Source organism: Rhinoraja longicauda, chromosome 21, assembly GCF_053455715.1.
Source record: "Rhinoraja longicauda isolate Sanriku21f chromosome 21, sRhiLon1.1, whole genome shotgun sequence".
In the NCBI taxonomy this organism is placed as follows: Eukaryota; Metazoa; Chordata; class Chondrichthyes; order Rajiformes; family Arhynchobatidae; genus Rhinoraja; species Rhinoraja longicauda.
This window is the reverse complement of record NC_135973.1, coordinates 10,599,735-10,625,618: the sequence shown is the minus strand read 5'-3', so window position 1 is coordinate 10,625,618 and position 25,884 is coordinate 10,599,735. Positions and strand designations below refer to the sequence as shown.

General features: G+C 37.4%; 1 protein-coding gene across 3 annotated transcripts; it reads right to left on the bottom strand.

Annotated features, from left to right (window-relative positions):
- Positions 1–449: 449 nt before the first annotated feature.
- Positions 450–25,884, bottom strand: fam234a (family with sequence similarity 234 member A). 3 transcript variants are annotated; one of them, XM_078417736.1, is made up of 13 exons: positions 25,824–25,884; positions 22,813–23,179; positions 22,029–22,139; positions 20,398–20,586; positions 19,229–19,359; positions 13,954–14,113; positions 12,701–12,851; positions 11,942–12,088; positions 8,845–8,926; positions 6,828–6,977; positions 5,322–5,433; positions 4,292–4,502; positions 450–2,027 (listed from the first exon to the last, which is right to left on the bottom strand). In XM_078417736.1, the coding sequence occupies exons 2-12, from the start codon at positions 23,081–23,083 to the stop codon at positions 4,294–4,296; spliced, it is 1,713 nt and encodes a 570-aa protein (XP_078273862.1). In that variant the 5' UTR covers positions 23,084–23,179; positions 25,824–25,884; the 3' UTR covers positions 450–2,027; positions 4,292–4,293. The 3 variants fall into 3 exon arrangements, with proteins under 3 accessions (XP_078273862.1, XP_078273863.1, XP_078273864.1); XM_078417737.1 differs by lacking the exon at positions 25,824–25,884 and adding an exon at positions 25,052–25,070; XM_078417738.1 differs by lacking the exon at positions 4,292–4,502.

Genomic DNA, 25,884 nt, shown 5'->3' with positions numbered 1-25,884 from the left:
GCAAGGTGCAGCTTGCGTTCCACAACAAAATATAGGATCTCTACAAGGTTTGCATTGAATTGCCAAACTGCTTTTAGTCTGTGGCAGTTCAAAACTGGTGTCTTCTGAACCTGGAAGCATATTTAAAGGACTGATGTTGGGAAACAAGGGGTATCAACTTCAATTGAGACTAACATCACTCATGAGAAACAAACAATGAAGCCCAAAGGCATGAGTAAATGACATTCCACCACATGCGCCCACAGACTGTTGCTCTGCCAGCCGCGATATTCCGACAGAACTGCCAGCTTTTGAAGCCCATTAGAGGGCACACTTGTTCATTGGGTCAACTGCTGTAATGTTTTCAATTCATTTCCATTCAATTTCATTGTTTGGATTCGTAAACATAAATCCACAAGAAAAAACCCCATTTATGTTTAAAAGTAAAGAGAACAAATTATTCAGCTGGGTATAATTTACGAGTTTATTACAAACCACATTTCTCACAGCACTTTCCAAGATACTTCATCAATACAATTAAAAAAACCATTATAACATCTGAAAATTAGTGCAAAGAAAATTTAAATCCACCTTTGCATCTAACTGATTCATTTTGCAGAAGGCATTCAAACCATAAGCATTACATAATATGTTAACCGTTTGATGTACGCATCGCGAGCTTTCCACCTAAAATCAGAGTAGCACATTGAAGTACATACAAAGAAAACCACACAGCGTAAAGTAATTTATAGTCACATTCCCAAGGTAACTGATATTCAGCACATTAAAAGTCACCAATAAAGAAATACAGTTTTGAAATTGGATAGGCCAGTAATGTCAACATTTGTTTACATCTAAAATTAATTTTTCAATTTTTGTGTCAATACAATTCATCTACACCACAGGCAGGTTGGACTTAATCGGCAATTGTTTATGTCTTTGGCATTTTTTATTTAACAAGAGATTTTTACTGAAATAAATACCGTGTTTCAATGACCAAAAGTTTAGCGATCGTACAATCAATTTCTGTCTTACACAGGTAAAGACTTTAGACAAAAAATATTTAATACAAGGATACACATAATATAAGGATACACATCAATAAATTAATCATACAGAAATATCAACTATTTTGTGAATGTATAAAGTAATCAACTACTTCCGTTTGGAGAAAATGAAACCGTAATAAAAATATTGAATTTACTAGCTTCTCTAGCATAAAGTTAATGCAGACAGCAAGTATTAGTTTCACTGTGATCTTAAACTAAATCATTTATTTTTTGTGCTCAGCAATATTCTTGTTTCCCATGAAGAACAAAAAAAAATAAGCAGCATCTTTCATTACTTCAGGAAATTCTAAACTGCTTATAACCCATGAAGTACGTCTGATGTAAATAAAGTAGTCAATTTATACATAGCAAGCTCCCAGAAATGACAGATTATCTGTTATATTCATTGAATAAACATTGGCTGGGACATTGAGGTGAATTGCCCTGCTTTGCAGGATTGCCAAGTAATATTTTATCTGAGAGGGCAGACTCAACATTTTATCCCAAAAATGCCACTGCAGCTAATTTGAGATGCTAGCAATAATTATAATGGCCATGTATGTGAAACTATATGAATCAAACAAAAGTATTACAGTTGACCAAGGCTGAAAACTTACTGTTCATATTTCCAACATTTAAGCCATTAGTTTTATTTGGAGTAATTTGTACATTGATTAATAGTTTGTCCATTAAAGGATAAATTATATTATAGATACTTCCCCCATTGTATTAAAATATTCATTTGAAACTTACTCAATGCTGGCAATCAATCACTTGAGTCATTTGGCATATCTTCAGCAAAGGCTGCAGTAACATTTCATTGTTAAAGTTGGCACATTGCCATAATGTATTCACAAATAAGTACTCAATTTCTCAAACTATCCTTCTTCATAGAAATTAATTTGCCTGTCTTAGAACTGAATATTACTTTCTCCACAACTCTTTTCAAAGATGTACTGTGTCTTCATTATTCAGCAAACTTTCTTCATTAATAAAAACCTAGGAAAAAATAGGTGTTTAACTGTAATTTTAATAAAATACAACTTTGTGTTGAAGTTCGCATATACAAGATTTAACTTAGAACAAGGAACATAATAATAATCTATCTCCCAATAGCGATCTCTTCCTGATCTTTTAAAAATCCGACTCTGTCATGTCCTTATGAAGAACATATCTTTAAAAAATTGTTTAAAAAATGAAATACAAAAGAGATCTCTCAATGTTCAAACAATTTGAAATGAAAATAAATCCTGGAAATGTACAGCAAATCCATCTTAAAATTTGGGATGATTGGATTTAATTGTTTGTAAAAATTAAGGACAATTACAACCTACAGTAGACCATGTATCTTTATTTGATTTGAGTACATGGTACATTATTACATTGCATATGATTATGTCTTTCTAAATTACTTTGAGTTGTAGTCTAAAATTGGAAGCAGTAAATAAAATAATTGTTCCAAGACCACCTTTACTCCGCCTCACCCCCATTATCATTCAAATGCAGAGAAAAATGCATTTCCCCAGTATTCTTCATTCTCTACCACCCCAAGCAATTTTATTTGAACTACATTAATAAATGCGTAAGGTATTAAAATTTAAAACACAGAACAGCAGTATCAGCATTGTGTTATTGCCACAATGTTGACATATTGATCTAATGCTCAAGCTAGATGTTCAAAATAAGTGCATGAAGTCCTCACATTCTAAAACTTAAAGGAATAGTTTGGAACTCCTTTAAAACAAGTTTTAGCTTAAAGTAAGGCTGTTGTGCTTAACTCTATCATGACTTCCCATTACAAATAGGTCCATACAATCCAACCTTTCTTCAATATGTTAATTTTTGAGCAGGCCCATTGGATATCCTCTCGTATGTACTTGGTAAATACATTTAAGACATATTTTAAAATCCTTATTAAAAGTGCAGACTTACCATTGGCAGATCCCATTGTACACAAAAAAAAGTCCCAAACCTGGTTTGTCCACTACACATAGCATTCAGATATACAATGTGAAGGAATGAACTGCAGATGCTGGATTAAACCGAAGATAGACTCAAAATGTTGGAGTAACTCAGCGGGACAGGCTGCATTTCTGGGGAGAAGGAATGGGTGACGTTTCGGGTCGAGACCATTCTTCAGACATAAGATTTATATAACTGCCTAAATTTACTTAAGTACCAATTTGTTGTGGGCATTCAGTTCTACTTACGTTGAAGTTTAACTAAAGCCAGTAGTCATAGGGGCACAAGGAACTGCAGATACTGCAATCTTAAGCAAAATACAAAGTGCTGGAGTAACTCAGCGGGTTAGGCAGCATCTGCGGAAGGAATGGATAGGTGACCTTTAAGGTCAGGAACCTTCTTTGGACATTGTAATCAGAGGGAGAAAGTTGGAAAAGAGGTGGGAGCAGGACAAAGCCTGGCAAGTGATAGGTGGATAGAAGTGGATGGAGCTTGATTGGGAAATGGCGTTGAGTAAGCACCAAAGACTCAAGATGAAAGGAGACAAAAGAATGTCAGATAAGGAGAGGTGAGGAGTGAAATGTAATAAGTGAAGGGGCAAAATAGTGAGAGAAATGGGTGCGCACTGGAAAAAAGGGGGGGGGGGGTAATATTTAATATTGGAGAATTCAATTTTTATACTGGTGGGTTGTAAGCTACATGTCATGTTCTCTACTCCCCAATTTCCAAAATTATGTACTACAAATTCCAGTTAACAGTCCATCAAGGAGGAATTATTTAGAATACAACTTAAAGATTAGTTAAAATATTGAAAAGATTTCAGAAGAGCCAACCATTTACTTGGGTATGTGTAGACAACTTTAATAGAAAAATATTTTATTTGTATTTAGATAAATAAAAATACAGGTGAGATTTTCCAGGTTAAAAAAATACCTCATTTGGAACTTTTTTTTTTCAGATGATCCAAGTTTTGCTTTTCAAATCAAAACCCTTATTTTGTAGTTAAACAAAAATCACTGTATTTAATTAATAGATTGTAGTAAACTCTTCCGTTTGCTCACTGCAACAAAATGATGAACTGTACAATAAAACCATTCCAACAATTCTCTTGTTTACCTGTGAGGGACAGAGCCTCAATTATTATAAGTTTGTTTTAATTTAGCACACCATTGTTTTGCAATATGAAAAATTAAGATATTCAATTTTAGGAATTAAATATCGGATCAGACTTTACAGCTTTTGGTCAGCAAGAGATGAAACAAAATGGTAAAACAAAATCTTCATTGACTTTCCAAACTCACCATCAGCTGCTGTATCTCATTCTGTGAAAATATTTTATAATTTCATCATCAACAAAATAATCATGTCCCTTCTTGAGACGTCTAACCCTACTTAAATAGATGATGTCTTTCAGTTTTTGTTTCATGATCGTCAAACGGCCTGGTTGGCTCCCTGTTGGTTGTCCCAACAGCAGAACACATCCAGCATGTCTGCCGTGTTCAAATAAGGTAGCTGCAATAAAATGGTAGGACATTGGTACCTTTTTTTCCTTAATAACATTAATAATTATTTAACATCTGAAGAACATTCAGGTAAGAAATATTAAATCAGCTATGATGATAATTACAAGTGCTTTGTGTATAAAATTCTTGTACATAAATCCTCATGCAATGAAGGATAACATAGCTTTTGCCTTCTTAACTATCTGTTGCACCTGCAGGTTACTTTCAAATGACATATACAAGGATGCTATGAATATCAACCTTATCCCATTTAACACCAGTCTTAAAAGATAATCAGCATTGTGTTTATTTTACTGAAGTAGATAACTTCACATTCTTCCACATTTGACTCTGTCTGCCATATTGTTCACTCACCTCTGTGTGATACTATATTTGGTCTCATCAGCCAAGCTATTGATATGGATTGCAAATAGTTGGGCCCCCAAGTTGAACCCAGTGGTACCCATTGCCAAAATGGCAAGGCACTATTTATTCTTACTTCATCCACGCTAGTATATTATTCCCCAGAGGAGTATCATTAACAGCCTACTGAAAATACAATTAAAAACACATCCTGTGGTCCCATTCATCTTTTCCATCAGATGCATCCTCATGGTATTCCAATAGGTTAGTCAAACTTGATTTTCCTTTCATAAATACATGGTAAGTCTGTTCAGTCAGATTATTTTCAAAGTGTCTTGAGATTGCATCATTAATAATAGATTCCACCACTTTTCCTGCATCAGGCTCAATAGTTCCCCATTTTCTGCCATCTTTCATTCTTAAAAATAAGGTTATATATATAATAGGAATTGGTAGGTCGACTTACTGGTAAAGGCAACCACATTTTTAGTACCATTTTTTAACTCCAGAATGATATTTGGATGTGATGGATGAACCATATAGAGGTTATGACTTTTCTCTGAGAAACTTTCCAGCAACTGAGAAAATTAAAACAAAAATAAATCATCCATAAATCATTTTAGGAACAATAAAAATTATGTATTGTGAAGTGGTTCATTAGAAGAAAGATCACAGGGACAAAATTGAAGTAAACTTTTGCTTATTTTCATATTTTACGATTCCATCAATAATTAATGATATTAGTGATTCGTAAAGAAACTTTAACAAAATCATAATAAAGAATAAAATGTCAAATATTTAAGAGGCAAAACATTTCAAAATGGTATACTGCATACGAAGTAGAAAACTGACTGCTATGGATACAAAATACTTACATTAGACTTCGAAGTATACAAGTGAGGATCTCATTTATATGATTTGCCCAAGGAAACCATCCATGTACAATCATGCCTATGCACTAAAACATTGATATCGACACCCATGGCTGTAACTTTTAGCAAATTGATACTTTGGCTGTATCTAAAGCAACAGGACTGTCACTCATTCAACATGCAATTAAAATAGATGAAGGCATCAACTTAAATCATGTTCTTCTCATCTGATGACCCAGCAATTGCATTTCCAATGGGATTTCGCAGTCATAAATGGATGAAACACAAACCAGTATTTTAACTAGAGGCTATGTGGCACATTTCTATTTCTCATTTGGCTGCGATCAAAAGGTACAATTTCAATCATGGTAATATCTAGGGCTAGACATAATGTCTCCATTGCGCGAGATGATCATGGATCAGTGATCAATTTACACTAAACGAGGATCAACAGAGCAACAAATTCCAGTTCAAAAGTTACATATTTTCAAGGGTTAACCAAGATAATTATTTTTGCTTTCACTTGTTTATCAAATTATTAGAAGGTATGATTTATTTTTAATGTACTTTTCAAGTGTACTTGCAATAAAGTATTAGTGATAAATATATATGGCATTAGATCAATTTCTGATCCATTACTGCACAAACTGCAAACTAGATTATAGATGAGCTTTCTTGTTGCAATCTTTTACTAGTGCAATCTTATTTAAAAGATTCAATAAAAAAACCATAATTCTGGGAAATTAAATTTGTAGGTTTTTATGCCATTCACATTCGATAAAAATAATCGGCTTTAATAATTACCAGTGACCGCCACATTAAGGCAGTTTGGACATGGAAATTCATCCTTTTAGAATTTGCAAACACTAATAAAAATCTGGGGTACGGAATAAAATATAGCTCCTCAATATTTATGTTTAAAGTAAATAAATAATTTTTTTCTTTCAACTTGCATTTTTCAACAAATATGCAGATGAAGTGTCTTCACTTATGGAAAATCGTGATTGGGAACATTTTCGAGGAACACAAACCGCTGCCAAAATGTAGGGGTTACCTGTAAATGACTAGAATAGTCAATTATTTTCTATCAAAAGACTTACGGAAACATTGTTTTGTGTTGGAAGTTCACCCCAGAAAAGAAACATTGACCGGGACAGAGTGTTGACAGAAGATGGTTTCGGACAGTTCTCCCTGGTAATTAATTCTTCCTCCCATAGTATTTTGCCACTTTTACCATCCACAATAGTAACCTAGAGAACAAATCAATATTAGGTCTTTATACTTCCTAGCAAAAATATAAAAATCCGACTTAAAATATTTATTAAATCAACATTGAAGTCTTTATTTGATCTAATGTAATAAAAATGAACTGCAGATGCTGGTTTATACCAAAAACAGACACAAAATGCTGGAGTAACTCAGCAGCTCAGGCAGCATCATTGGAGAAAATAGAGAAAACATTTTCTGCTGCCCGATTTTGAGTTACTCCAGCATTTTGCCTTTCCTTGATAAACCACCATCTGCAGTTCCTTGTTTCTCTATTTTAGGCAACCCTTTCCGTCTTTGTTAAGAGTTGACCATTTCTACCATTCATCCATTCATCTGTGGTCTCGGGTCAGATTTCTCGCCACATTTGAACAGCCTGACCTCTGGTACACATAGCACAGACAATGAAACATAATCTGTCATATTAATCCATTTTGTTTTACCACCATATTAATCCATTTTGTTTTACCTTATCCTGCATTTTCTCTTTGTTCTGCCCATCCTGCACCTCCCCCCACTCCCCATCTTCACTGCAACCGAAAACCGACTCGTTTACCCTTTCTCCGTTCGAACAAAGGTTTCTGACGTGAAGCATTAACTCTTTTTCTCTTCCACAAAAGCTGCCTGACTTGCTGAGTGTTTCCATCATTTTCTATTTTATTTTAGATTTCCAGCATATGCAGATTTTTGGGACTTTCAGATGAAACTCTATACTCTACTCATTGGGGACTTCATAATATAGGAAACTAAGGGATTGATTCACATCCAATCTATTAGAGAAACCAGCACAAGATAATTATACTTAATATAGAATTCAGTATAAAGAAAGCAAATTGAAGTACTTTAATTATTTTAAATAGTAAGCATGCAATACTGTTGCAATATGAATGATTTATTGACGCTCTTACATATAGCACCTGGATCTAGAATCTAATTACACTGTTATATGTTAAAATAATAACTACCAAATGTTCCTACCAATTCAAACAATTGGGAAAATGAATTTCGTTTTTTAAAATCTGGAAACAGAAGCTAAATTAAACATTAATCTGCTGAATTTTGTAAAAGCCCAAAAAGTTCTCTAATACCCTTTAGGGAAGGAAAACATTAATTTCAATTGAGTCTGGGTTTTAGATGACTTCAGCCTGATACAGATATTGTCGATTCGTAACATATTATTACACTATCACATCAAACTGCAGTATACGGATTAGCAATTTTGTTTGGGGTCTTGGTCCACCACCGACTTTCCGGCACACTTGGTTCCATAGCCTTTCTGGATTATTAATTTTGCCAGACCAACAGATGTCACAGCCTCCAATGGTACCAGAACGGTCCGCCGAGGTTGCCAAAGGGCTGAGATACCGACTCGCATATCCGGCCTTAGAAGTCAGCTGAGGGAACGGATCTGCCGGCTCTGGCCGGGCCAAAGCTCCACAGTCCCAGCCACAGGAGGCAAATTCAACCCGCTGATCGGCTGCGGAAGACAGCTATGGCGACAGATTTGCCGGCTCCAGCTGAGCCGGAGTTCCAGAGCCCGGCCAAAGGGGGCACATTTGACCCATCGATCAGCACGGAAGTCCCCATGAGGCTGAGCTCAACCGCCTCATCCAGCCTAGGAACCGCATTTTCAGGAGGACTTCCGGAGGGGATTTCAAGTGCGCTCTCATAATTTTGTCCCGATTAAAGACCACCAGTTGTAGGAAAATCGGTGGTGGACCTGAACCTATATTCTAAGTATGAATATTACAAATTGCCTGATTAAATACTAAATAACTCATGGATGGGGAAGAGATTGCGGCCTAACTATTGTTTATTAATTCATAGAGTTGTACTGCGACATTAACAAACCTTCTTCATGACCTTCTCAGTTAAATCTTCGATTAGAAAATCAAATATATCATCCGCGTTAAAATAACCAGGCAGTGGCATCCTGGAAATAGAAATCTTGCATCATTCCAAATGAATTTTCTTATAAAGTATATAATAAATGCTGTACAAAATTCCAGAAGCCCCCCAAACATTAGCAAAAATACATCAATTTGTCCCACTGAGTCTGTGTGGCTATAAAGAAGAACAATTCAGCTTATCCCACTCCCTGTCCTCTGCCCCAATCCTGATTTATTTTTTTCTAAGTACTTATCTGTTTCCTTTTTGAATGCCACAATTGAATCTGTTGTTACTATTTCTTCAGCAATGCACTCTGGATTCTAACCACTCACTACGTTAAAAAGTCCCAAGGCATATTTTTATAAAATGGAATCAGATTACCTCTCATTCTTCCAAACTCTGTTAACATAATCTCTCCTCATACTACAGTCCTTTAATTTCAGTCTAGTGAATCTTAACTGCACTCCCTCCATGGCAAGTATATCATGTCTTAGGTAAGGAGTTCAAGATTGCACATAAACTGAAGTGTGGTCTCACCAAGGCTATATTAAAAAAAACCTTCAAACCTGGTTGTTCACTTGCTATCAATCTGAAATCTGTCATAAAAGTTCATTTCTCGCTGCTTTATTGACTCTCATTCTCTCTTCATGCAAGGAGTTATGGGTTTAATTGGCTTTCCTTTCTCATCATGGGAATGTGGCAAAAGTATAATTAAAGCATCTCTTTCATAAAAGAGTCCCATTGTTAACTTAGTTTCACCTGCCAATCTTTAATTCCAATTCACAGAGAAAATTATGAATAAAGCTAACATCACAGTAAGGAGAAAAACACTTGGTATTTCAGGTCCTGGACCTTTCATCAATGAAAGGCTGGAGATAACATTTTTAAGTTGCAAAGAAGTGAGTGCAGAAAGAACAGAAGGGAAGATGATTGAGAGTAGACACCAGGAAAGATTACATTATTAAAATGGCAGAGGTGCAAGCTGAAAGAGATTGATGGTAAAGGCTAGTGAAGAACAGAAGGCAAGTCTGGAGAAGAAGCAAGCAGCAGAAAACAAACCTAAAATTGTTAAGAGGGGAGAAAGAAGCTCCCCGAAGATACAAAGTTAGAACGGCCAACTATGTAAAGTTGCTGAATTGAATGTTGTGCAGAAGACAACAAAGTGCCCAACCATAATATGCTTCCAGTCTAAACAACAAATTCAAAAACTGCATTCATCTGACAAAATATCATAAGCCTAAAACTATGCTTCCCTCTCCACTGATGTTGCCAGACTCGCACCTTTAGTGTTTCCAACATTCCTGCTTCCATTCCGGAGTTCCAGCACTTCCATTTTTTTTTTCCTTTTGATTCCAAATCAGATTGATTCCTATCCCATTACAATTAGCTCTTCTCCAATTGATTAACTAGGTTTACCATAAAGTTGTCAACATAATTTTTCACAACCATTCTAGACTTCTGCTGTACCCCAAATCTTCCACTTCAGATGCTTGTTTTACCTTATTAACCAGAGGCCTCGTTTGGGCTAGAGGTGTGTTAATATGGAATATCCTCCTGAACACGGCATTAATTCCTTCTAATATTATTTCTAATGAGTCTGAAGAAGGGTCCTGACCTGAAACGTCATCTATCCACATTCTCCAGAGATGCTGCCTGACCCGCTGAGTAACTTCAGTATTTTGTCTTTCATTAATTCCTTCTATCTTTGCCCTTTTATTAATATCTTAGTCCATATGAATAGTTGAAATCCCTCATTAAGTCAATAATATCTGAATTCTCTACTAATTTGCTCCTCTTTTAACTTCGCACTGCTTGGCAGACTATAGAAAACATCCATTGATGAAATAGTAACATAGAAACATAGAAAATAGATGCAGGAGGAGGCCATTCGGCCCTTTGAGCCAGCACCGCCATTCATTGTGATCCACAATCAATAACCCGTGCCTGCCTTTTCCCAATATCCCTTGATTCCACTAGTCCTTAGTGCTCTATCTAACTCTCTCTTAAATCCATCCAGGATTTGAACAGTTGCGGCCCCAACACCGAGACTTACAGCACTCCACTCGCCACTGCCTGCCTTTCGGAAAAGGACCCGTTTACTCCTACTCTTTGCTTCCTGTCGGCCAACCAATTTTCTATCCATGTCAACACCCTACCCCCAATACCATGTGCTCTAATTTTAGTCACCAATCTCCCGTGCGGGACCTTATCAAAGGCTTTCTGAAAGTCTAGATACACTACATCCACTGGCTCCCCTTCATCCATTTTACTTGTCATATCCTCAATGGACGTGTACCTCCATGGTTTCTCAACTCTGACTAATTAGATACCGTGCTTCCTCACTCCTTGCAATCTTGCTGTCCAGAACTGCAGTACTCTTGTTAATCAACACTGCTACTGAAAGTCACCACCCAGTGCCCTATCCCCTACACGGGTATCAAATGTTCCACAAATATTTGATAACGGATTCCCTAATCCTGCCCATAGATAGACACAAAATGCTGGCGTAACTCAGCAGGTCAGGCTGTTTTCTCTGGAGAAAAGGAATAGGTGACATTACAGGTCAAAACCCTTCTTCAGACTGTTTCAACCCAAAATGTCACCCATTTCCTTTTCTCCAGAGAAGCTGCTTGACACGCTAAGTTACTCCAGCATTTTGTCTCTATCCTTGGTGTAAACCAGCATCCGCAGTTCCTTCCTACACTTTTTTTAAAATCCATAACACTGTTACTGTTAAAACATCATATTCCTTTTGACTGTGTGTCCCGAGAGCTCTTCTTGTTTAATATACTTCATGGTTTTCTGTGAATATCCATCTCTCGAGCAGGATCTGAACACGACCACTTACTGACTCACAGTTGATAACACTGTGTTACTTCCCCACTTTACATTATTATAATTACAAACTGCCCAATACAAATACATTCCACTGATGCATGGCACCACTTACAGGATAACAATAAACTTGCGATGACAAGATCCTAAACATAAAACCTTAGCAGTAACACCACGTACTCGCACAACTATTGCTTTAGTTGGAAATGAAATAAAACTTTACCCTTGAATCTGAGACAGATTATGGCGCCAATAGCTCTGCAAGCTCTGTCCATCCAAAAGCTCAACTGCATAATCTGTACAGATGAGCAGTTTGCCAGCATTCTTCTCTGTAACATGCACTTGCTGAAGATATTTCACTGGCTGGGAGCTAGAAGGGAAAAAGATGGAGGGAAAATATAATAAATGTTTTAAGTAAGCAATTTTGATATTTCTCTACACTCCCAAGTTACTAATGGATTTTATTAGTTAAACTTATCTGTAACGCTGCCCAACAATTGTTAAATACCCAGTCTTATAAAAAAGTATTAGTTTTCTTTTAAAAAAAACCTCAACAAGCAACAGTTAATTTCTTAAACATACTGTAAGCATTGTTTTAAAAGTAACCAGCTTGCTGCTGTAAAGGTTTCAGGACGGCACAGTGGCACAGCGGTAAAGCTGCTGCCTTACAGCGCCAGAGACCCGGGTTCAATCCTGACCTCGGTTACTGTCTGTACGGAGTTTGTACGTTTTCCCTGTGACCGCGGGGGGTTTCCGGTTTCCTCCCACAGTTCAAAGAAGTACAGATTTATAGGTTAATTGGCTTTGGTAAAATTGTAGATCGTCTCCAGTGTATAGGATAGAGCGTACGGGGTGTACGCTGGTCGGCGCAGACTCGGTGGACCGAAGGGCCCGTTTCCACGCTGTATCTCTAAAAGTCTAAAGTTTCATTATATGACAGCAACAATAGCCTAAGATTAGATATGCATAAACAGAAACATACTTGTATACTTCTATTATTCCAGACGTGATATTGGTTTTCTTCTCCCATTCAGGATCGGATTTCTTTAATATTGGATTTAGTTTATATCCTAAAAGTGGTATTCCAGTTGCTCGAGTATAAATATCTTTAAGTGCTACTCCTTGCACAGTTCCTGCAAGTTTAGAAAATGACTTTATTACTATATCTCTATTTGACACCAACATACCACCGGGTGGTGCCATGATGGCAGCCTCGCCAACAGTGTGTCTCATCCTTTTCTTCTTTTGTTGCTTTTAGTCTGTTGTTAAATGTATGCTTTAGTGTATCTTTAGTTTTGTATTATGTGTGGGGTGGGAGAAACTTTTTTAATGTCTTTCCTCGACGAAGATGCGACTTTATCCGTATCGTATCTCTGTCCGCACTGTGACCTAACATTGTGGAGCTGGTGGTCCCTTGGTTAGGGATCGATTCCAGATGAGGAAGAACTTTTTCAGTCAGAGAGTGGTGAAGGTGTGGAATTCTCTGCCTCAGAAGGCAGTGGAGGCCAGTTCGTTGGATGCTTTCAAGAGAGAGCTGGATAGAGCTCTTAAGGATAGCGGAGTGAGGGGGTATGGGGAGAAGGCAGGAACGGGGTACTGATTGAGAGTGATCAGCCATGATCGCATTGAATGGCGGTGCTGGCTCGAAGGGCTGAATGGCCTACTCCTGCACCTATTGTCTATTGTCTATTGATTTCGGGAGCTCCTACTGCCCCGATCGCGGGAGCTTCGATCGCCCAAACGCGGGAGCTTCGATCACCGGCTGTGGAAGCTTCAATCGCCCGGACTGCAGATGGTTTAACTGCCCCGACCGTGGGAGAAAAGGAGAGAAGATAATACATTATTGCCCTCCATCACAGTGTGCTGTGGTGGATGTTTATGTTATTTTTTATGTAGTTGTGTGTCTTTTTGGTATGATTGTATGGCAAATCAAATTCCTTGTATGTTTTTACATACTTGACTGATAAATTAATTAATTACAATTACAAAGGCCATCATTGAACTCCGCCAATATTACCACCCATACATAGAGGCGGGCTTTGCTATTGTTTCATGCCAACAATTTATCTATGTACTCACCCGAAGAATTAGGATTTACGTAAATTATTTTAAATCCTTACTAATTGTGCAAATGTATCCTAGAATGAAGGAAATCATTTCTTGACGCCGTGCAGACGACGAGGGGTGTGGAAATTAAAAGGGACAATAAACAAAAATATATATTTTGTCATTTACCTTGAGTGAAGAGAACATAGTACGCCCCAGTGTTGGTAATGTGCATCAATGGACTGGAAGGCACTAAACCTTTGGCACTATTTTGGTGCACTCTTTGACCAATGGGATCACCACTCTTTCCAGATACTAGCATGAAGATCAACTCGTTAACAGCGTTGGCCTGGAAGAAAATACAACACTCATTCTAAATGCATATGTTATCTGTAGTTCATATTCAATGCAAACATCTTGCACAGAATCAAAAAGGTGTAAGTGCTTGTAACATGTAATAATGGAAAATTAACAATTTGTGAGACAATTTGATAATTCCGTGTATAAATTATACCATGGTTTTGTCTGTGGCTATGCAAAGGCTACGAAGATCGACCCTCAGTACACGTGCAGTACTCGTGCTAAATACTATCAGCACATCTCCTGCCCAACCAGAGGTTCAAACTCCAGAGATTTTTAGCATCACTTTAAATCAGCTTAAATTCTTGGGCCCGCATCAGCTTCAGGAAAACAAATTCTACTTACAAGCAAACAAATGCAGGTACTCAATCTTAAATAAAACTGGACAATTGTAGGTTTCTTTCTCCACAAATGCTGTCTCATGAAAGTATCTCAATCATTTTCTGTTCCTACCCCATTATTTACATTTAGGTAATGGTTTCTATATTAAGCCCAACGGTAGAAATGTTCCTGTTCCGACCACGCATAAGATTAAGATGTGTGGCCTTTCTTTGAAATAGCGTGTCACCTTTATTACAAACTAAGGCTTGAGATGTCCAAATGCAGATACCTTTTACACAGCCTCATCCTGACAATTCCTTGACATGCAAAGCCAAGCCTATCTTTAAAGGAGGTTGAAATTCCTCATGGAACAGAAAGACTGCCCCTCAATTGATGGATTCTCATCAGTAAAGGCATTTATAACTTTCACAAATTCAAAGAGACAAAATATCATTCCTGGTAGACACAAAATGCTGGAGTAACTCTGCGGGACAGGCAGCATCCCTGGAGAGAAGGAATGGGTGACGTTCCTGCACTGCTTTCATAAAGTATATCAAATAAAGTATCATTGAATCATTGATTTCTGCTTCGGTGGCTTCTGCTACTTGTATATATGAAGAAATATCCACTGAAATAGAGAAAATCAAATTGGAAAATAATAGGGTATTTTCAAACTTGTAACCTAAAGTGTTAGAAGAGGGAACGGTGCACATTTATAAGATGTCAGGGATGCTAACAGGTCTTGCATCTATTACCATCCCTAACAGTGTAGTGCAAGTGATGAGCCATCACCTTGAACTCTTGCACCCTTTTGGCAAAGGCATTTCCCCAGTGCTTCAACGTAGCAAGTTACAGGATTTAGATCAGGATCAATAAAATTTGATAGATTTTCCAGCCAGGTTTTGGAGAGTAACCCAGAGATGGTGGTGCTCTTGCCTGCCCACTGCCCTTGTTCTTCTTGATGGAAGAAGTCATGAGTTTGGCAGCTGCTCTCAGAGTCCTCTTGGCAACTAGTGCATATTACAGATGTCAAAGTGCAATAATGATCAAGAGGGGGAATGAATAGGGCAGTGGATGGAATTTCAGTCACTTAAGCTGCTTTATCTTTGAGTGTCTTGGGTGCCGCGGGAAGATTGGCAATGCGCATCCAAATCAGGATGATGTGTCATTTGGAGGGAAACTGCTGTTGAAGTAGCCCGGGTGAATAACTAGTGCATTTTGTAGACAATATACACACTGCAGCCCATGACCTTTAGTGGTGGAGCAACATCATTCATGCCAGCTGCTTTGCCTGTATTCTGTAAGAGATTTCTTGAATCTTTTTAGGTTCTGAACTCATCACTCATCCATCATGGTCCTGACTTGAATCTCGTAGATGGTGGAAACGATTCTTCATCCTCATTTCTGACCTCCTTCCAAAGGCGATTGGACCTTGGATACTTCCCCAAGGAACTCCTGCACTTATTTAGACACAAAAAGCTGGAGTAACTCAGCGGGACAGGCAGCATCTCTGGAGAGAAGAAATGGGTGATGTTTCGGGTCGAAACCCTTCTTCAGACTCCTGTGTCAAAGATGATTGATCTCCAACAACCATAACTACTTTTCTTTATGTGAGAAATGACTCTAGCCAGTATGCAAAATAATTCTCAACTCCCATTGACTTCAGCTTTTTAAGGGCCCCAAGCTAGCAAGCTCAGTTAAATTCTGCCTGGCTGACAAACACAACCACTCTTATTAAATCATAGCCTTAGGGAGATTACATACAAGAGATCTTGATCCAACAGTACTTAAAAATTGGCTGCTTTTCAGTGCTTAGGAATCACCAATATGAATCACCTTGGCATTTTTGTCATCCCTTCTGAAGGGCACCAAGTTTAAATAGAAGTATCCTACAACTGAAAAATTATATACCACATAATATTATACAAGGGTGTTTTTTTTAGTTCAGACAGACAATCACGACTTCCAATCCAAATTGCATCCAAAATTGATTCCTTTCTTAAAAACTTGCGTTCTTTCCCATTAAAAAAAATAATATTTTGTTTTAAGACTTTGCCTTAAAAAATTCATTGATACATTTATAGTTGATAACTTTATATGGTTTCATAATATACCTGAAAATGGAATGTATTTATTGCAAAAGCAAGTATTTTAAATCTCTGTCAATCTATCATTCTTGAGACACCCTGAAAAGAGACACATAAATATGCATAGCTGTTTTAAAAAGTTAAGATTCAGATGTCAGTTCCTTGGCAACTTAAAATAAAATGAAAGCCCTTTGAAATCATAATTATCAGCACTCTAGTACCCAAATGTGGAAGTTTATTTTTGGAGTATCTTATTATCCAAATACTCTTCACGTGTAGGTGGAAATGTTTTGAGTTTACTTTCACATTAGCTGCCTGCAAAAAGCAGTTCAGTTCCCAAGAATAACCAATTTACATGAGCAATTTTCTTGATGTGGCCTGACTCTAGGGCAATGTTTTTAACACTAATGCAAAGGATCACAGAAGCGCAATTTTTCACTAATTACACTGCCACAACTTTCCACTGATATTGGAAAACAGAGAACATATTATTTGGCGCAAACAAATGAAATCTTCCTAAAGAGCTATTTGTTTCGGATTTCTGACCAGGGTAGCCATTAGTTTTTTTTAATATGTAGTATAGGAGGCCAATAGGACTTGACAACTCTTTGACGAAGCTACCCAATCAGCTACCCACTCTGTTACTTTTCCCCCTGATAGCCCTGGAAGTGTAGGTACATTTGCCCAGGTACATTCACATAAGTGGGAGAGTAAAGAAGCAAAAGCAAGGGATTTGGATTGTGAGGGAGAAAGTGAAAATGAAAGAAAAATAAAAGGTGCCTGTCACTTGCCAGGTCAATTCTTCGAGAACTATTTCTTTCAAACAAAAATTAATTATAGCATTCAGAGGGTAAGTGGAAAGGAAATGAAGAATAGCAAAGAGTTAAAAAAGACTCCTCAAAAGATGAGCCTTTTGAAACAATAAATCAGGGAAATGGGTCAGTGTCAAGACCAGTGTTTTTCTTCTTATAAATTACATTTCTTACATTTTGTAATTTATATGGTATTCCAATAATACTAAGCTCAGAGATTTGGCCGACAGTGCAGATTTATCAACGTAAAGGTGCGAGAAATGGATAGACCAGAAGAATGTGCGACAAGAGGCAGATGGAATTTGAGAGAGAAATGTGAGGTGACGCAATGGCAGAAGGACTGGGGAGAGGCAATGCAGACAATTTCATCGTTCTAAAGAGTGATGCAAAAACAGATGCTAGTTGCATTGTTTGGTTTAGTTTAGAGATACAGCATGGAAACAGGCCCTTTGGCCCACCGAATCCGCACCGACCAGCGATCCCCGGACATTAACACTACCCTACACACACTAGGGACAATTTTACATTTACAGAAGCCAATTAACGTACAAACCTGTAAGTCTTTGGACTGTGGGAGGAAACCGAAGATCTCGGAGAGAAAACCAACGCGGGTAACAGGGAAAACATACAAACTCCATAGAGACAAGCACCCGTTGTGAGGTTCGAACCGGGATCTCTGGCGCTACAAGGCAATAGCTCTACCGCTATCCTACTATGCTGGCCACTAAATCATCCCTTGACTATGTGGAAGAATCAGGTTATTAATGGGCATGACTGAATTCCCAATGAATCAGTGGAAGATGTAGAAATCCTCAGAGCTAGCATTGACTTAATGGGCCGATTGGCCTCCAATGTTGGATGAAAATAGGTAGCAATTGTTCATTGAAATAATGAAAGAATGGCAGAATATAGTGAAATTGTAGCAAAATATTTGGATTTCAAAATAGACACGTTGAATACAGAAAGGTTAAAAACAACCTTTACAAAGTCTTGGATAGGCTACTGGAAAATCTATTTGGTACTGTAAATTGCACTTTAAAACAAGTGTGCAGGTGTATGAGTGGATGTTTATGAAGGACTTTACCAATAAGGTTATGTTGGAGAATTTGTTCTCCCTGCGGTAAAGGAGAATGAAGGGAAATTTAATAGGTGTGTACAAGATTACAAGTTTAGACAAGGTAGACAAAAGAAAACCACAAAATGCTGGAGTAACTCAGCATCTCTGGAGAAAAAGAATAGGTGGTATTTCGGCTTGAGATCTTTCTTCAGTCTGAAGAAGGGTCTCGACCAGAAATGTCATCTATTCCATTTTCTCCAGAGATGCTGCCTGAGCCGCTGAGTTACTCCAGCATTTTACCTCTAACTTTGGTGTAAACCAGCTTCTACAGTTCCTTCTTAGACAAAAGAAAAGTTGTTCTTGTCAGTTGATAATACAAGGACTATGGGACACATATTTAAGGTTTTAGGCAACAATTATTGGGGAACATGAGGAAGAAGAATTCATATTTTCTTTGCATTGCAAGTGATACCAATGTGGCATTCTTAGTCTACATGAGTCACAGAAGAAGAGACCATCAATGATTTCAGAAGAAAATTAGATAGGCATGAGGCAAAAAAACTTGCTGGGCAATGGGTCCAGTCCAGGAGAATGATTCTTGAGGGATTGTTCTACATAAAGCTGGCATGGCTGGATGGGACATGGCTATCTCCTGTGCAGTAAGAGTTTGACTCAAAATGACATCTGCAAATTTGTAATCTAATAACAAGATGGTGTTCTAAGTTACAGAAAGACAAAACTATTCTTTATAATGGTTTAATCTTACAAAGAATAGTTTCATACGAAAAAATGTTCACCTCATCACTGTCAGAAGCATAATTTCCTACCTGATCATAAGGTATAAAAATCAGCAAAAGATCTTCCACGTCATCACCATCTAGATCTGGGAGTATCAATGCAGGACCAATCACCAAAAGATCTGTAGCAAGGCTGGTGTTGAGTCTCCACAACGTTTCGCCTTAAATATAATACACAAGACAAAATTAAACTACCCACAAAAATCATGTATAGCTTTAGATTGGTTATAGAAACCAGCAAACAACGCATTGGATTATTTATGATTTTAGAATTAAGCCATCAAAAACCTAACTTTTCTACTGTATTTTCTAATATGGCATTTGGTCAGAAGTAATACAAAATTAAGCATGCCGCATATGTTAAAACTGATAAAATGGGCTAGATCATGAGGGTCATGAGCTAACTGCACTACATGTCATTCAATTCTGGACTTTGTGCCTGTGCATTACAGCACATCTCACCTTGTGCTGCATCCCTGAACTCATTAAAAAATGTAAGTGAAGCTGACTGGTTTGTTTTCACCTCTGTAAAAAAAAGGCATTTAAACACAAAAAATTTAATTACGTCATTTATTTCAACAGAAAGCTCCCAGTGTGGTTTTGGGGACGTGGCTTACAGGTCGCCATTCCATGTTGCACGACCTCCGATATATTAGGAGTTTATGCGATTACAAAAGGCAGCCATGACCATGGGCATGTCACAGAAAGTGGATGCAAAGCTCAGGGCTGGTTGAAATTAACATGGCCCATTATACACAGCACTTGGAAACTACTCAAAGCGCATCATGCTGTACAGAATAACAAATATCCATTGTATAAATGAAGAATAGCTTCAAACGAAGCCAAACGAATCGATTATTTTTCTCCACATTCTTCCCCCACCTCCAACCTTATTTAATTTCTTCATAGCTCCACATTCCCCTCTCTTCTCCCATGTATTCCTCTCCAGCTACTCTAAACATTCCCACCATCTTCATCCATTGACCTCTCAATAACTTAAATAAACATCTCTCTCTATTATATACAAATATATATATATATATATAATCCTATATATATGTATAAAAATAATATTTTTGTTTAACCAATCTATTTAAATAACTTCCATGAGTTAATCTCCACTAATATCCAAATTCAAAATAATTCAGATAAATTCCTACAGAATACACCATCAAATTAAATTTATTCTAAGCACATACCAGAAGAATTGATTGCGATAACGTAATTAGGCATTCCAATAACTAGGCATCCTGAAGACTTTCTGTCACCGAGATTTTCTACCCCGCATTGAATATGCTGAATATCTTCCACTACAGTTTGCTTCCAAAGGAGGTTTCCATTTGTTCCAGAGAGAACAGTTAGATAAGCACAAGGAAAAGAAAGGCCCTCTGAAAAAAATAAGAGACGGAATAAAAGTCAACTCTAAAATAACTATAGTATACAATTGTGCACTTTAGTGCAGGCATAGAAATTAAAAAGCACTGTAATAATTGATTCTGCTTAATTGCAGCACACGTTCAGCAAGAGTGTATAAAGAAATAAGATGCAGATTTTCAGAGAAACACTCGGTGACTTTCTAACCTGATCTGTTTATATTTGCACCTACTTTGTTTAAGATCAGGTTAGAATTGTTTAGTTGTTTAAGTATAAGAATACAGTTTAAAGGCAATATATCTAACATTCTCCCCGCAGTACCTCGCTCACCGCCCTCTGATCCCAACCCTTACCCTTGTCGTGATAATTTTATACGAGTCTGAAGAAGCGTCATCCATCTTTTTTCTCCAGAGATGCTGCCTGACCAGCTGAGTTACACCAGCACTTTGTGTCTAACATTATCCATAATTTATAAGCTGTTAATTTATAGAATAAACTATTGGGCATGAAGTGAGAGAGAAAATTATAAAATATTCTTTATAACTCTTTACTAAAAAATATATCTTGGCAGATTATGAAAACTTGCAATTTAAAAAAATATATATCACAAGCTCTGACAAGCAATTTCCGCGTTTATGTTTTCTGCATAAAGTTCTCCCTAATTTAGAAATTAGGTGAAAAAAACATGAAAAAAGAGATTTAAATTAATTACGTTATGCACACATGAAAGATCTCCAGAAATAGACAACTCCTAACCTTTGTTTTTAATTCTCTAGCTAAAAGTAGGTTACATTGTTTGATGTTTGTAATTTATCTATCTGCATGAGTTTTTACCCATTTGCTAAACTAGAGAGAATTGTCTAGGAAAAGCTTGCATGAGAAAAATGTGAATTGTTTGCCTGAGATTGTAATATACAAAACTTTACTGCATGTTTTGTATAATATGTTGAAATATATTTTTGAGAAAAGAGTTATAAAGAATATTGTATAATGTTCAATCTTGATTAGTATGGGTGTCAGGGGTTATGGAGAAAAGGCAGGGAATGGGGTTGAGAGGGAAAGATAGATTGAATGGCGGAGTAGACTTGATAGGCCAACTGGTCTAATTCTGCTCCAATAAGTATGAACTTTCTCCCTTCATGCCCAACAGTCTATAAATTAGCAAACTTCAAACTGTTCCCTTCAAACTGATAAGCAGAAAAATAGAAGGTTGATTGGTGACAACACCAAAGGAAAAGGATATTGTTAGGATCACTATCAATAACAAACCCAGAGGTTCATGATTATGAACTTCAATACACAAACAGGTAGTTTGTTTTAATTATGAAATGCCTCATGGAATAGAAATCTGAATAATTAAGGAGAGGGCATCGTAACAGCACACTTCAGTGGTCCAAATATCTGAACAGCAAGACAGAAACAAAACAAAAATGCTCCACGCAATTACATTACTCACCCTCAGAAACACAGGATCCATTGTTGGTGTTGTTGGAATCCTTGAATGCAAACATCACATCTGCAACTTTATCTTTGTTTGCATCCCACAGTGTGAGAAATGGGTAAGTCGCTGAAATAAGGTAAATGACAAAAATATTTTAAGGTTTCAAATACTTATTTCCATTTAATTAATTCAAATTTCCTTGCATCAAAATCTCAAGTAAAATGCAGACAAACTGTTTTTTTAGAACACTTGCAAAGGAGGTAAACACAAAGTGCTGGAGTGACTCAGCGAGTCAGGCAGCATCTCTGGAGAAAAAGGATGGGCGACGTTTCGGGGCGGGACACTTCTTCAGACTGTTAGTAGAGGGGAGGAAATTGGAGGTAAAAAAAGGCCAGAACAAAGGAGGACCGGCAACAGATGACCATGGAACGATGGTGCCAATAATGGTCCATTGTGAGCTGGGAAAGAGGTGATAAAGAAAGGATACAAGGATGCGAACAGTGGAACTAGTAGGACACCTAGGGTGGGGGATGGGGAAGGGAGGGAATGCAAGGGTACTTCTAATTAGAGAAATCACCGTTCATACCGCTAGGTTGTAAACTATACGAGGTGAAATATTCAAAGGAGATAACTTGTCTATAAAACTAACAAACAACATTTATATATATATTTATTAAAAAAACATATATATGTATAAAAATACTGAAATTTAACATGTACCATGCAAAAAAGTAAATTTCCTTAAAAAAACCATTTATATTACCATTTTGCTTCATTTAACGAACACATTTAACATTACCTGCATTTTCAAATGTTCTCGTCCATTCCCTTTGTGATGTAGGTCTGACTGGACAAGGAATTATGAAGGAAAATGCGAACACCACAACTAGGCACAAAAATAACACCAAGAAAAAGGCAGCAGTTCTCCATTTGGAAAGCTGACCAAATTTTGTAAACTTCTTGGGCTTGGTTTCTTTGGCCTTGTCAGAAGCCTCATTTGCGTGGTGAGATTCAGCTTCTTCATTTTTCAGAGGATGTATCTCTGCCTCTAAATTCGTGTTCGCAGTCATATTTCTAGTTTACATCCCAAAGGAAACAGCTGCGTTTCAGAGCAAGCTTATTTTTCTTCTCCTTAAGCAACTCTTCTCATTTTGCTAGTATTCTTCCTGTAAAAGTTAAAAATTAAATTTAAAAATCCTACAATTCATAAGCTTTATTAATACCGTGTACACCAGTTAAAAGAATATTCAGGCTGCAGAAAGTAGTTCCTTCTATGAGATCATCATCACGTTACCCATTACAGAGACCTTCCGGAGGATATAATTATCAATCCCAAACAACCACATTTTAATAGACTCAGCATCAGAAGACAGAAAGGGAAATTGCACAATATTGTAGAGTGTGTTTGGCACATTTACGCAACAGAAAAGTAAATTGGCTGACATTAGAAACATGTTTTATTATAGAAAGATAGGGAGGGCAGAATATACAAATATTACTTTTGGAAACATGAGTTAGGTACCTTATACTTTTTATTTCCCACTCACCGTGATCTTTAGCCCAAACCTGCCCCAGATGGAAGGGATTTTTTTTCCCAGTTGATTTCCTTCCCCACCTCAAAGTTAAGAAAATATTCCAGAATTCTTGACTTTTAGAAGAGAGCAGCAAAATAAAATAAAAGATCAGCACTGAGGGGTGGTGGTGGTCAGCTCTGGTAATAACAGAATTGGAGAAAGACAGTGTAGAGAAAGTCTTTCCTCTAAAGGTTAATAAAAAGATCCTTTTGGGTAGAGAGAAGACGCAAGGATTCAAAATAAATTGGTGGGAGTCATTTATAATCCCCTAACAGCAATCGTGTTTGAGTATAAATCAGGAAATTAGAAGTGTATGCAACTAAAGTTTCATTTCGCACATCCACAAATTTTCTAGATCTGTACATCAAGAAACCAACCAGTGTAAGAAGGAACTGCTGATGCTAGTTTATATCAAAGATAGATACAAAGTGCTGGAGTAACTCAGCGGGCCAGGCAATATCTCGGGAGAAAAAGGACGGATAACATTTCGTCTGGGTCTGAAGGGTGCTGAACCGAAACGTCATCCATCCTTTTTCTCTAGAGATGTTGCCTGACCTGCTGAGTTACTCCAGCAGTTTGTGTCTATCTACGGAAGAAACCAACCAGGGTCAGCTGTTTTAGGTTTCATGCTATGCAATGATTTAAGATTGATAACTCTGCAGTAAATAAACCTTTGAGAACTCAGATTATGGAATTATGGAACTCAGATTATGGAATTTCATAGTGACTTTGTGAGAATTACTCAAGTCTGAAACTAGAGACTTTAAATTTGAAGGACAAATAACAGGATTGCCATCTTTATAATAGCTCCCACAGATGAATAGTAGCAAATGTAACCTCATTGTATAAAATAGGAGAAAATAATGGATAGTAGATTAGTTAGCCTGACATGAGTTGCAGGATTCCTCTGCCTAGATTCGCACCTATTTCTCCTCTCACCCGACATTCCTTCTTCTGGCTTCACAATTCACAAATCTTCAATCCTTTTGTTCCACACCTTCTGTCTTTTCATCTCCGGTCTTTTGTCCAACCAAGTACCAATCAACCCCCCCCCCCCCCCCACACAAGACTCAGCTGATGCAAGAACTTTAGTGAGTAAAATAACAAACAGATTGAGGAACTCAGTGGGTCAGACAGCATCTGAGGTGGGAAATGGACAAATGACGTTATGTTTGGACCTTTCTTCGAGACTCAGTCTCTTCAGTCGAAGAAGAGTCCCAATCAAAAACAACACATGACCTTTCCCAGCACAGTTGCTGCCTGACGTGCTGCGTTTCCCCAGTAGCTTGTTTACTTTTGCTCAAAAATATTATATATTCTTGACGTCTGTCCTACATTTTGTCATGTCTGGGAAGGAACTGCAGATGCCAGTTTAAACCAACGATAAGCACAAAATGTGGAGTAACTCAGCATCTCTGGAGAAGGGATGGGTGACATTTCAGGTCGAGACAAATTGAAACTCACATCATAAATTTAAGTAGATCTTGACCAGTTTTTTATGAATAATTGTTCCAATTTCAGGTAGCAATCTCCGAAAATACTAAGCAAAGCACAAAGTGCTGGGGGAACTCAGCGGGTCAGGCAGCATCTGTGGAGGGATGGACAGGCAACATTTTAGATCATGGCCTTTCTTCAGATTCTGAAAATACTGTTTACATTGCTGCTTAAAAACAGTTTCATAATCGTGGATCTGTGTCGAAAATCCAGCTGATTTCAGTGCATTATTTTTAATTGGAATATTTCCAATGCTGCTTAAAAACAAGTTTTGTAATCGTAGATCTGTTCAAAAATGTGAATCATAGATCTGTTCAAAAATGTGAATCCAGCTGATTTCAGTGCGTCATTTATAATTGGAACATTTCCAATACTTCTGGGTCTGTGGTGTGCGACAATGCTGAGATCTGTAACAGCCCTACCTGTTCGACTTATATATGGAAATATCTGATTTTTAATTGATAATATGCAAATCAAAGCTTTTCACTGTCCCTCGGTATACGTGACAATAATCCTAAATAGAAGCCCAAATCTAACTAGTCTATGTCCCATGACGAGCTTGCCTTGGCAGCATGCATTCCTGGACGGCAGGTTGAGGGATGAACATAGTTATCATGAAATGTCACCAAAATAAAATCACCATCCCCCCCAAAATCCAAAGGGATTGTAAACATTGTTTTTAAAAAAAAATAACAGCTACAGCAGTTGATAACATTGAAACATTAATTCAACCAATGCTTACTCCAACCACCAGCTCCAACTATCCCCACCAAGGCAAGGAGAACACATCAACCGCCGTCACA

Excerpts from the sequence above, each read along its gene's own strand:
- fam234a (XM_078417736.1), bottom strand. The coding sequence starts at position 23,083 with ATGACTGCGAACACGAATTTAGAGGCAGAGATACATCCTCTGAAAAAT. Across the intron at positions 12,089-12,700 it reads GGAATAATAGAAGTATACAA|CTCCCAGCCAGTGAAATATC; the intron begins GTATGTTTCTGT and ends TTTCCCTTCTAG. Across the intron at positions 5,434-6,827 it reads CAACACAAAACAATGTTTCC|TTGCTGGAAAGTTTCTCAGA; the intron begins GTAAGTCTTTTG and ends TAATTTTCTCAG.